Source organism: Ceratocystis lukuohia (assembly GCF_044167205.1).
Source record: "Ceratocystis lukuohia strain C4212 chromosome Unknown Supercontig9_pilon, whole genome shotgun sequence".
Taxonomy (NCBI): domain Eukaryota; kingdom Fungi; phylum Ascomycota; class Sordariomycetes; order Microascales; family Ceratocystidaceae; genus Ceratocystis; species Ceratocystis lukuohia.
The window spans coordinates 70,104-82,603 of record NW_027263528.1 but is presented as its reverse complement, the minus strand read 5'-3'; the positions used below and the strand labels follow the sequence as shown (position 1 = coordinate 82,603).

At 49.2% G+C, this 12,500-nt stretch overlaps 4 protein-coding genes across 4 annotated transcripts; 1 reads left to right on the top strand and 3 right to left on the bottom strand.

The window, feature by feature from the left end:
• Positions 1-687: 687 nt before the first annotated feature.
• Positions 688-2,003, top strand: HOO65_090025 (Zinc finger with UFM1-specific peptidase domain protein; the record flags this gene model as incomplete). The annotated part of the gene is made up of 5 exons (XM_071004543.1): positions 688-732; positions 778-848; positions 971-1,421; positions 1,485-1,668; positions 1,744-2,003. 5 exons carry the CDS (start codon positions 688-690, stop codon positions 2,001-2,003), a joined length of 1,011 nt encoding a protein of 336 aa, XP_070855911.1.
• A 69-nt stretch (positions 2,004-2,072) lies between these two features.
• On the bottom strand, positions 2,073-3,022 carry HOO65_090024 (Inosine triphosphate pyrophosphatase; the record flags this gene model as incomplete). Its single annotated transcript, XM_071004580.1, has 5 exons — positions 2,073-2,175; positions 2,239-2,272; positions 2,420-2,601; positions 2,690-2,775; positions 2,849-3,022. The coding sequence occupies 5 exons, from the start codon at positions 3,020-3,022 to the stop codon at positions 2,073-2,075; spliced, it is 579 nt and encodes a 192-aa protein (XP_070855910.1).
• Positions 3,023-3,457: 435 nt separating this feature from the next.
• HOO65_090023 (hemoglobin and proliferation-regulated protein HBR1) lies at positions 3,458-4,118 on the bottom strand (the record flags this gene model as incomplete). Its single annotated transcript, XM_071004612.1, has 2 exons — positions 3,458-3,805; positions 3,933-4,118. 2 exons carry the CDS (start codon positions 4,116-4,118, stop codon positions 3,458-3,460), a joined length of 534 nt encoding a protein of 177 aa, XP_070855909.1.
• A 1,218-nt stretch (positions 4,119-5,336) lies between these two features.
• HOO65_090022 (Myosin-2) lies at positions 5,337-10,483 on the bottom strand (the record flags this gene model as incomplete). The annotated part of the gene is made up of 6 exons (XM_071004416.1): positions 5,337-5,494; positions 5,561-5,775; positions 5,837-5,910; positions 5,992-9,811; positions 9,946-10,268; positions 10,349-10,483. The coding sequence occupies 6 exons, from the start codon at positions 10,481-10,483 to the stop codon at positions 5,337-5,339; spliced, it is 4,725 nt and encodes a 1,574-aa protein (XP_070855908.1).
• Positions 10,484-12,500: the final 2,017 nt, after the last annotated feature.

Genomic DNA, 12,500 nt, shown 5'->3' with positions numbered 1-12,500 from the left:
TCGTTGTCTTGTGTGTGTTGTTCGGCTTTTAGTTAGAAGCAAGTCCATGGGATGGGTGAACTTCGTAGTCGGTCCCTTTTTTTTTTTTTTTTACTTTCACTGACTTTATTATGGCAAACTAGCACATGGAATCAAACCATCGCGAAGGCTTTGATTCCTCGGCAAGTCAAAGTTTCGTATCCTCTTCCTACCCCCATTCAAAGCGCAGCTCGGAGATTGAATTCTGGCCGAATTTCGACGACTCCGAGTCTGTCTTTTTGTGCAGCTATCCAAACTGCGGGCTGAGCTTGGACATGACTTCTATGGAGCATCATTTACAACTACACGAAGAACAGGAGGCTCTTTTTGTTGAAGAGAGCGATACAAGCCATACAGATCACCGAAATTGCAGCCCCGACCGACAAAGCTACAGCCACGGCTCAGACGATAGCAGCCTGGGCGAAAGTCTCAAAAATAAGCTTCGCTATACCACCTCTGCACAAACCTCAGTCTGCAATTGCGCTATGGGGCGACATAGTAGGAGACACAGTCATTCTTCTAAAGATAGGGAGGAGAACTGTGATTATGGACCAGATGCAAAGCCTCGCGATAGATCATTGCAGGATAGAGCTTGCTGCGAAAAGAAACTTGATCATTCTCACAAACACCACAGACACCGAGATGAAAAGAGAAAAAGCAGGACTGACCATGCAGAAAAATCCAAAGAGCACCAACAAGGGTCACGACACCGGCGTGAGAGGGCCAAATCACATAGCCATTCTCGTTCTAGACATTTAGAGGACAAGGGAAGGTCTCGGCGGCATTCTCCTCATTGCGATAGACACGAAGAGCCTCGGGCTATGCGAATTGTAAGACAGATATTTTCTAATAACAGCTCGTCTTCACATTCGCCACGGCGCCATAATTCTTTGTCTTCGCGCAAGGGGGAACCCAAAACACCTAGCTCAACACCTGTTTTAACTACTCCCAGTCCAGGGCCGAGCACCGCTAAATCAGAAGTACGGCGACTGGGAATCTCTGAGCTTGGGCTCTTTGCCTACGAAAAGCGCATGCCTGGCTGGCTAAAATCTCTACTGGAACGACGAGGCACCACAGCCCTTCCAGGCATGATTCCATCTCTTGCATGGCATATTGACTACAACAAGAGCACTAGCTTTGCGTATTTAGCCCACCCAGGGGTACAACAGGTGTTCAAGCTTCGTCGAGAAGGCCATTTTTGTGGATATCGGAACATCCAGACCATGGCTTCGTTTGTGAATGCAGCGCTTTGCTTGGGAAACGAGGCCTTTGAGGGAAAGCTCCCGACGATTTTCGAGATCCAGGATCTTATTGAAAAGGCGTGGGATGCAGGCATCAACTCACACGGGCGGGAAGAGACGGGGGGAATCCGTAATACGCGCAAATACATTGGCACCTCAGAGGTGAGTTTAGTGGCACAGGGCGCTCAGCCGAGCCACTTGCTAATCAGTTGCTTTATGGACTAGGCCGAAGCTTTGTTTTCGTTCGTCGGAACGCCGTGCTCTGTGAGGGGCTTCCGGGATCACAGTCGTACCAAGGCTTCACAGAACTTGCTGGACTGGTTTCTAGAGTATTTCAGCCAGAACAGCAACGATTTGACGCGCAAGGTCAGATTCACAGATATGCCGCCTGTGTATCTTCAAAATCCACGTGAGTTTGGGGCTTTTATAGGGGGAAATTTGACTTGGCTGTGTTTGTGTGTTTATTTCTAACCGCCCTTTTTAGGACACTCCATGGTTGTTATTGGAATCGAAAAGGAAGTTAATGGCGATTTGAATCTGCTTGTTTTCGATCCCAAGTATCACGACGATCAAGATTTTACATATCTCATCAACAAGCATTCAGAAAGGGCCACCACAGAGATTCTTAGTCTATATCGGCGAGGGATCCGTTACCTTGGGCGACATGACCAGTTTGAAGTCTTATATTTCCGCCATGCTGAGCTGGGCATCGGGAAGCATCCAGCTAGAGGAGAGATTAAATGACGGCTGAAGCCCAGCTCACTCAGTGTTTTATGGACAACATGGGCTCCTTTCCAGCGTACCCCAAGCAGACTAAGAGGAAGTGCTGCTCTCTTTAAACCATGCCTGCAGCTTTTCCAGGGCTTTGCCGCGGTGTGAAATGGCATTCTTCTCCGCCTTTTCCATTTCGGCGTATCTAAGCACACGTGTCAGAAAGTCAATCTGGATTTCATTGTTTGGTGTATTTTTTGGGACTCACGTTCTGCCTTCATACTCAAAGCCCGCATCCCATCCTATTGGTTAACCCAAGTTAGTAAGATAAACAACATATGCTGTCTAGGTAGGGGACGCCTGGGAGAATTTCCCATGTATGGACATGTGTGCGTAGAGATAGGTTATCTTCTATGCATCTGTGTGAGTACTAATAACCGACCACTTACCAAAGCTAGTGGGGCCACGCGCAGGCACGAACTTTCCGTCGGTTCGGCCTTGGAAAAGGATAACCTCCTTTCCGGGACCCTCGCAGTAGCCAAAGGTGCAGACAGCCTGGGCGCTTTTGTCTTCATACGCAACCAGGAGGTTATTCAAGCCCTCAAAGCCAAGATCTTGGAAGAACCACTTGCTATATAGTAGGGGCGATTAGCCATTGCTAGTCCTAGTTTGGATGGTGCTAGGAAATGTAGAGGAGTAGATGAGTGTGCTTCGCTTACATGTATGGGCCTGGAAGACCCTTGAGTGCATTGAAGCAAAGGGCGGTATCCTCCACTAGCACAGGACCGCCAACCTTCAAGAAAACCTAAGAGTTAGCAGCAAGACAGGGAGGAGGAGGGAATTAAATAAGTAGCTTATAATTTGGAATAAAGTCGCACAATATCGGCAGCCTTGCGGCACTTGGCGGTGGTGACCTCCTCAATGGTGCCCTGGATCTCTTCTAGATCAATGGACTGATTAGTCACTTCGAAGCCCGCAGGCTCCAGGACGAGTTTGACCTCGCGCAGTTTGTTGGCATTGCCAGTGATGAAATTGAGCACACGCGGGGCCATTTTGAGGAGTAGGGAGGGCCTGGAGTAGTGAGCTGGGGCTAACTATGGATGGGTCGGACGAGGAGAAAAAGGGACACAGATAGAAACAAGAAAGATGCGGCGAGGGGGGAAGGGAGTTGTTGCCTTTTTGGTCTTTGAACTTGGGGATGAGTTTGTGCTTGGGTAATTACTATGGCAAAGAAATACGACTACCTTGAGTATAGTGCCATGCCTTGTTTACCCCACCAAGCCCCACTGTATGTATGTATTTATCTTGTATGCACATACATACAATGTACTTTGCACCATGTACTACAACATACATTGGCTACTACGGGGTTTACTACCGCAAGTTGATTGATATTGAAAAGGGGTTCACGGGTTAGGAGTGATCATGTAATTAAGGCGGTCTATATTCATTCCGTTTTTTGCCCTTTCCATCCGTTGACCCCTCGCTCAGGCCTCGCCCGCCGCATTGTCCTTTCGCCAGTTTTCCACCCAGCTCGCGATTCTATCAATGTTCTCATCCATCTCTTCTGTTGTGTTGCTGTTGAGCTCCACAACGATGCTCTCCTCAAAGCCCTCGCGTGCCTCCGTGATCAGCACATCCATCAGCTCCGAGTCCAGATTCTCCTGCAGCTTAGCCTCGGCGTAGTTGCGAGCCTTCAACCGGTCGTACAGCGTCTCCGACTGCGCCCGTAGGACCACCACCAAGTCAATCCAGCTCTCGGGAAACAAGTCGCAAGCGTGCCAGTCGATGATGTAGCCACCGTTTGCGACTTCGTCTTCAATAGCATCGAGAAGCTAAAGACCAGCAAACGACGGGCGCATGTGGTGGAGAAGGTTAGCCAGTACGGACATACACATGGTGTAGAGAGCGTTCATGCAAAGAAGAGCCCGCCCAATATAGGCTAGTTGGTTGGATGCGTACCTTGTCGTCGTCCACAATGTAGCACGAGAGCTCATCATCATACCCGTCGTGACACTCGCGATCCTTGACAATCTGATTGACTGACAGGTGCTTAAGTCCTACTCTCTCGGCAACAACCTCGCAATGAGTCGTTTTGCCCACGCCGGGCGTGCCCGTGATGATGATATTGGGCTGAGTTCTGGCCATGGCAGAGGGGACCAAGGCGAGCGATTGTATAAGTACTTCTGGGGGGGGGGGGGGGGGGGGGTTTATGTTATCTACACGCTTGTTAGAAAGAAAGCAACGCAAAGGGATGGCATGGGGGCTTGATTACTTGTGCGTCGAAATTGAGAAATCCCGCCAGAGATTTATTATTATTTTTTTTGGGGAACTCTAGGAAGTTTGACGGGTATCAATCCAAGTCATCATCTATTCAAGTTCGATCAAAAGATTTAAGCTATTTTTTTGTCCCCTCCGAAAAATTTTATCCTCTTTTTTTTTTTTTTTTTTTTTTTTTCGTTGTTGCACTAAAAATCGGGAGGAGGAGCACCAAAGCTTTGTCGGATGAAACTGCTATTCCAAGTAACTACCAAAACCGAGCGAGCTTGTTAAAAGGCGTCCAGAGAGTTCAGTAAGAACCGTACAAGGAAAAAAAAAAATCTAGTTATTTATCTTTTAAATAATTATTTATATGGACACGCTCACCAAGTAACCTTCTACCTTTCTCCTACAAACTTCATCAGCACGTACATCAGCACATCGCATCTTCACATATAGCCAGGACAAAATGCAAACATTTGCAAGAAAAAAAAAGAACACGCAAAAAAGGCAACAGCGTGGCATAAAGGGACGAGAGGCCAGGCAAAAGGAAACACAAGCCTAGACAAGACTATAAAACAACCACGCTTCATGTCTCTTTTCTCTTCATCACAATAATCACATTCGACAAAAAACCCGTGAAATCATGACGTCATCCCCTCCAGAAAAGGACGAATAGTGGACGTTAAAAAAGAGAACAGCAACATCGGAAAAAAAGAGAAGGGGGAGCGAAAGAACAGATAAGAACAAGGCAACCTTTCAGAGGACAAGCTGGGGTACGCCCGTTGTCAATGGATAAAGGCACCAAGGAAGAGGGGAAGAAAGCCAAGAAAAAAACAAAAAAGAAACCATGTAAATGCCAAAGTAAAGGACGAGATAAAAAAAAAAGAGAGAAGAACAAAAGAAAGCATAACCATCTCGCGGATTCTATCTGCACTTGAGCACAGGAAAGAAAGTCAATGGAAAGCAAGAGCCGAAAAAATAACAAGCAGTAGAAAACAATGGAAGTCAAGACACGTATATAAGGCAAAGCCAGGCCAAGTTCACTTCGCTTCGCTTCAGGCCAGGCTTGCGGCCATCAAGGCTCATCACATCACATCATAGACCTCAGTTTGCAGCAAGGACAGCCTCAGCCTCCTCAGCAGCAACTGAAGCGTTCTCATCTTCGTATTCGCCCTCCTCAGCAAAGTCAAGCTTCTCTTGCTGAGCAATAGCTTGGGCCGAAACAATTTCAGCAAGGCGCTTCAGACGGGGAGTTTGTAACCCTAAGAGTGTAAAAACGTGTTAGCAGACTGGACATGGACGACTATTCGTTTTAGTTTTTTTCTTACAGGAAGGCGTGTAAGTCTCCAACGCAGTAATCACACGCGGCTCAGCAATCTCATAGGGACCGCTGTCCTCCATATCAACAGCCTGGAGCAGCAGAACGTCGCTCTTCTCGGTAACCCTAGAAGCTACGGCCTTCATGATCTCGCCGTTAATAGGCTGTTCATAGTCGGCAACAAGGTACTGGTTGAGCAGCTTCTGGATCTGGTTGGGGGAAAGCCTGCAAAAGCATGTTAGTAGCGGTTTCAGGGAGAAGCAAACATGTACGGCCATCAACTTACATCCAGCAAATGTCCTGGATAATCTCAATGTCGTTAAGGGTTGCCTTCTTCAGCTGCAGAAGCTTTGTGGCTTGCTATAATGGAAAATATGGCGGTTAGCGGTTTGTTCAACTCTCCTGTCTCCTGCTTCTCACTTTTCCCTTCTCATATCTTACCATTAGATGCTCCAGCTGCAAGGTCCCCTCAGGCATGTCGTGACTCTTGCACCATTCCTCAATGCGAGTAATGTTGTAGTTAATTTGTAGTCCACGCTTCCACGACAGGAAATTACGACGCATCAGAAGATCATTGAAAGCGGTCACGCCCACCAGTCGCAGAAGTTCCGTGATTGTTTGTGTAATGATGCTATCCTCCAGATAGTACGCCTTCATGGCCCGGAACACACTGTTGAGCAGGCTCAACAAGTTGTCCATGGTGTATGCAGGTGCTGTGTTAGCAAGCAGCTTGCCCAGAAAGCGGTTACCCTCATTGGTCACAAAGCCAGGAAGAGACTGTGACTCGATGATAGCCGGGATGATCATCTTCTGCATCTTCTTCTTCAGCACCTTCATCCACGTGTGGTAGATGTTGAACTCTAGAGACTCCAAGTCGTGCTTTACAATCTCCAGAAGACGATCGTACTCATAGTTGTCAGACTTCTGGGCTTCGTACCAATCTTCAGCAAGGAAGACAAACGACAGCATCTCGTGGACGTTTGACAGCCAGAAGGCTCCAGGGTTAATGGCTTCATCGCCATCGTACTTCATCACCTCAGCCTGGATCGACTGCATCACATTGGCCAGGAACCGCTCTGACTCCTTAACAAAGCCGTTGTTCCACATCTCCGAAGTAACCAGGTTGATGAGGTACGATGGGAAGAGAACCTCCTTATCCGAGGGGGCAGGGTTGCTGTTAGGCGACGGCATCTTAAGGTTGCGGATCAGACCAACCGTAACCTCCTCGTTCAGGCCATCCTCGTCCGAGAGCAGAGTCTCCAGCTCCATTTCAATGTTATCAACAACAGGCATGGGGTTGCGGATCGCAGGAACGGCCATAGATACCGGTCTAGGGTTGTAGGCAGCACTAAAGCGATCAGCAAGACCCATTTCAGCGCCAGCACTGCGGCGCTTGGGCTTCTTTGCTGAGACCAGGTTGATAAGTCCGTTGGACGCAGCAGCAGCAGCAGCAGCCCCATTAGCATCAACAGCGTTGTTGAAAGCACCAGCACGCTTAGCCAGCTCCAGCTGGTCCTGGAGATCGGCCAACTGCTGCCGAAGAGTCGAGTTTTCGGTCTCGCGACGGGAAATCTCCTCCTTGGAAGTGTCCAGCTCCGTACTCGTGCTGCGCAGATCATCGCGTAGAAGACGCTCCTCCTCCTGGAGTCTCTTGATGTTGCTGGTTGACTCCTCAAAGCTGCTTTGCAGCTTGTGGAACTCCTCCTCCATAGCCTGCAACCGGGCAACGGCAATACCAGCCTGATTGGCTTCGGTCTGGAGCTCCTTGGTGCGGGCTTCCAGCGTGTTGTGGCGATTCTTCCAGGCTTTAATCTGGGCCTCGTAGTTTTCAACCTTCTCCAGCAGCGTCTTATTCTGATTCTTGGCCGTGCCCAGCGACTGTGTCAGTTCAACCACCTTGTTTTCCAGCTTGTAGGAAATTTGCTTCAAGTCGCGGGCCTCCTCACGCATGACCTTGTACTCGCGGCGGGCTGTACGGCCTCTCCACAGACTCTGAATTATGACGACTCTTTGTCTGTATGCTCGCCATGTGCGCATACCCCGTCGAGATCTCCACACGCGCTGGATCACAAGCGCGGCATTTCCAACGCGGGTCTCCATGATTTCACGACGGCGAAGATAACCCTTGATGGCAGCCTGAACCTTGACAACATTGTTGCGGATCTCAAGGAACTTGGTCCGTTGCTTATGGCCCCTCCACACTCTCTGGATGGTGGTAGCTGCCTTAATGGTTCGGAGCTGCTGAGCTTGCTTGCGGGCCATGTGGCCGCGAGTGACGCTCTGTAGCTTGATAATAGAGTCACGAAGCCTTAGATATCTCTGGCGGTAGTATTTGGCACGGAGGTTCTTTTGGATGAGGATAGCACAGTCATTGAGTCGGCTGGTTCGCAGATTCTCCAAGAATGCAAGCATACCGGCACGGAAGAAGATCTTGGTTAAGCCCATCTGGTACTTGTCCAGCCCCTTGCCGGTGCTGGTGCCCAGGGCCTTGGTCAAGATGGCATTTGCCATGTCGCGGATCTCGGATGTCCACTCGTTGGAATGCACCAGCATGTAGTAGCGAAGAGCAAACTCTTCGTACGTCCATCTTGTGGGGTAACCGGCGCACGAAATTCGGACCGTTTCGAGCACACCGCAAGCTCGCAGTTGGCTCAGCACCATAGGACCCTCAAACTTCCATGCCTCCTTGGACTCATTGGGTTTGATACAGCGAATGTAGTGTACGTCGGTGTTGTTGATTGTGTTCATGAGCTCAATCAAGGACGACCGGAAAATGCCACCTAGAGTCGGCTTTCGGTTGACAGAGACACCAATCTTGCGGCCAGCAACGGGCTTGACCGCATTGGAGGAAGCAGAAACGACATCCTTCTCACGAACAGCTAGAGCCGCATCCAGAACAGAGCGCAGGAACTTGTTGGTGGTAGCCTTTAGCACGGCCATGTGCTCGTCTGGCACGGTATCGCGATTCTTTTCCAGGAAACCCTCAGATTCATACGTGACATCCACAGCATAATGGCACACTGTGAAGGACGACTTGCCAAAGCGAGGCTTCTTGTAGAAGTTGTGCTTGCCTGAGTAGTTTTGGTGCAATTTGTTGACAAAGCCATCATCCGCGCCCATGGGCAGACGAGACTCCTCATCCAAGAGCGACAAGATGCCCAGCTTGCCCTCGATTAGGTCGATACAGGGCTGGTTGTCAGAAAAGTCGATGAAGGTCCAGTCAATCTGCTCTTTGAGGTACTCGTCTTGTTCCAGCTTAAAGACGTGCTGGTTAAATTCTTGCTGCAGCTTTTCGTTGGCATAGTTGATACAAAACTGCTCGAACGAGTTCTTGGCAAAGTGCTCAAAACCGTAGATATCCAGGACTCCAATAAAAGAGTTTACACGCCCCAGCACCTCTTCGGTGGCCAGAGACCGGTTGATGATTTCAACCAGCCAGTCAAACAGACTCGAGTAAATGTACTTGGCCACGGAATCACGCACAACAATGGCCTGAGCTTGAGAAAGATTGGAGACAATCTTTTCGCCACGGGTAACAAGCTGCTTCTTGACAACCCAGCGAGCGAACTCGGGAGCATTGACTCCAAGAATCGAGCAGGCCTGGACCAAGGATGGCTCGTCAGGCGACAGGGTACTGTCATTGCGAGAGGCAGTGATTTTCACATTACCTAAATGCAGCAAACCAGCGAGCATCTTGAAGATTTCCTCCTGCTGGCCCTCACTAATACCGATGGTTTTGAGTGACTGTTTTGTAGCCTGGAATTCAGCTACATCGTCGACACCGGCGATGGTGGGGCAGTTTCCTTGATTCAAGTAGTCGAACTGCTCGACTGGGAGAAGGTTTAGTTCCTGGCGTTGCTGGTCGGTCGCACCGAAGACCAGTTGGTAAAAGATGTGATAGTTTCGCTCGTTCATGGGCTGGAAGACAAGACGAGACCGCTCCAAAAGATAGGTGCGGATTTTTGCACCGATAATGTCGGTTTGCTTGTTGAACATGATCTCAATGTACTTTCCGAAACGCGAAGAGTTGTCGTTTCGCGTAGTCTTGGCGTTGCCAAAGGCTTCCATGACGGGATTGGTGGCCAGGATTTGTTCTTCAGTCTCGCTCATGTCTGTATTGGCCTTCTTGGCCCGACCAGGGCTGTCAGGGCTTTCTCTGGTAGCAAAGTAGCGCATGATGTACTTGGCACTGACAGTCTTGCCAGCACCGGATTCACCAGAGACGACAACAGTTTGGTTTTTCCCGCTCCGTATCATGTCCCTGAGAGAGAAAAGAAGTAATTGGTCAGTACAGAGGCCTATGTTGGTTGGGAGGAGACCAGAAAGGAGATAGATGGACACCTGGGTTGGGGCCCTGGGTAGCGGGATGGGGCTTATTCATAGACTACTACTCACATAAAGGCCTCTTCGGCAATGGCAAACAAGTGAGGCGCTTGTGTTGCACGTTGCTTGCCGGCATAAACTTGCACCATTCCAGGCACGTATAGAGAATCGACTCGAGCGAAAGGATTTGTGGCAATAAGCACAATTCCCGAGTATGTGTAGATTTCCTTTTGGAGATATCTGAGGCGAATGGCCTGGAGCACAGCAGGTTCGTTGAGATGCGACAGATTGGTCAAATCGTCGCTGGCTTCAAGCATTGTAGGGTTCATGAGTGGCGGTAATGATGGGTCGTTTTCACTCTGGAGCGCTGCCGCAGTAACAACGACATCTTTGGTCTAGAGAGCACACTGGTTAGAAAGACGAAGCAGAGAGCGGGATGGGAAATTGGGCCGTGGGGATGAGGCCGGTGTCATACCTCGCCGCTTTCAAGCTTGAAAGTTAGCTTTACATTCGCACCCTCTTCCGTCTTGGCGATCAGCTCTGAAGCCACCCAGCCGTCAGTGGCATCAGGCTGCCAGGCCCGAGTGCCAATCTCAAACGTCTGAACCATTGTTGTGGGTGTATAGCAAAGGCAGACACGAGGCTGAGATTTGAGGTAAATTTAAGGGGGAGGGACAGTGTAGATGTCTACAGCGATCACCGATGGCAGAACCCTGAATTGTGGGCTAGATACGGGCAGCTGGCAGTTGCTCTGCAACTGATGAGTACTAAGCTCGATAGGGCCCAGCGCAAAGATGAATCGAATCAATGGTTGATGCGGAGTTGCCGGCACACAGCGTATTTGCCAGGCAGTTGGTATTGATTGCTACTAATGGTTGCCGGTGTATTAAGTAAGGGATAATGGGGTTAAGGCGGGAGGGAAAAGAAAGATATGGATGGAATCGTCGGAGTCAGTATCGTCGTAACATATAGAAAGCAAAAATCAGCAGCAAAGGAGCTGAGAAAAAGGAGACTGGTCAAGCGAGGGGCGGTTGTCCTTTTCTGGTTGTTCTTCAGCACACAAACTCGTCCTCTGTTCTGTCACCCTTATTTCCGGCCTCTTTGGTGAGGAGAAATGCTGGATACAATTAGAAAAGGAGGGAAGAAAGATTGAAAGGCAGAAAGAGAAGAAAAAAGACAGAGTTGACGTTCTTTGGGAATCCCACGTAGAGGCCAAGCAAGCAAAGAAAGCAAGCCCAGAAAAACAAGCAAGGTAAGGGATTTTGAATTTGATGCCAATAAGTTGGCTAAAGCTTCAAGGAGGGGGGGCCTGGCAAGAGAAGAGCCCAGAAGACCCACCAGACAAAACAAACCCGAAGAGCCTTCCTGGCTTTTAGTAAGGAGAAGAAGAGGGAAAAGAATTGACGCAGGTCTGAGGCGGCGGAGGAGGAGAGAAAAGAAGGGAAGAGAGAAGAAAATAGGAAAAAGGGAAAAAAAAAAAAGGGAAAAAAAAAAGAAAAAAAAAGGGCAAAAATCACAAGCAAGTCGGAGAAAAAAAAAAAAAGAAATATATATATATATAATAAAAACAAAAAGGACAGCAAAGATGGTGGCAGAACGACCAGTCGCTAAAGGGGGAAGGCAAGGAGGCAAGCAAAGCAATCCTGATGCATCTGCAAGTGCTGTATGAACAGGAGCAGCGAGGAGAGACACTCCCGCACAATGGGCAAAATAAATGAGCACCGGGAGAGAGGCTGGGCTGGGCAGCATAGTGCACAGAAACGGAGACACCCAAAGCCTCGCAGTCCCCATATCTTGGTTCTGCTTGGCTTTTATTTCCCTTTATCTCATATAAAAGAGCAGGCAGGCCAGGCCCAGTCCAGTATGAGGCACTACATAATGTCACAGCATAAAGTTCTCAGGCTACAGCTAATAGAAGGGTACCTGGGCGTGCCACACAAAATGCATGCCAGACACTGTACCACACTAACAGTCACAGGCACGCTGCGTTTACAGCGCCATGCAAAAATAAAGTAGAGCTTGGGCCCACTCCACCCCGCTTGATTGGCCATGATTTGACTTTGACCGCTTGGTGACAGCAAACCAAAATTCCTTTGTCTTTTTTTGCATTGCATCAGTCTGGCGAGAAGGCAGCGGAGAGGAAACCAGACAGGTGTGTGTGCCTACCTTGTTTCCCGAGGTACAGATGGCTTTATTTGCCCTTCGTCGTCAGTCGAACTTTTAGAAGCGCATACATACATATACTATCCGTCTTCATATACCGGCCGTATACGCAGGGGGGCCGCCACAGCTGCCGGCCAACAACTAACGGGCAGTAAGGCGAGTGCTAATGCCTACAGTGGTAGCTATGCAGATACATACTGTGGTGCATGCACATATGGTACGGTGCGGATATATATTGGCCATTATCTCGCCAGCTACGGGTATAACGTACCGATCAGTTTATCGTCATTACCCACGGATGCTCATCGCGTGTAGAAGCAAAGTTAGGTCAGACCAGCTCGCCGCAGAGCAAAAGCCCAGCTAATAACCATTCGCCCTTGTATTTCAGGAGCTAATCAACATGTAATGTCAATCTCTCGCCAGGATCTCCCGCAAATTCTTGAGCCTTAAGCTTCCCCCAAGCT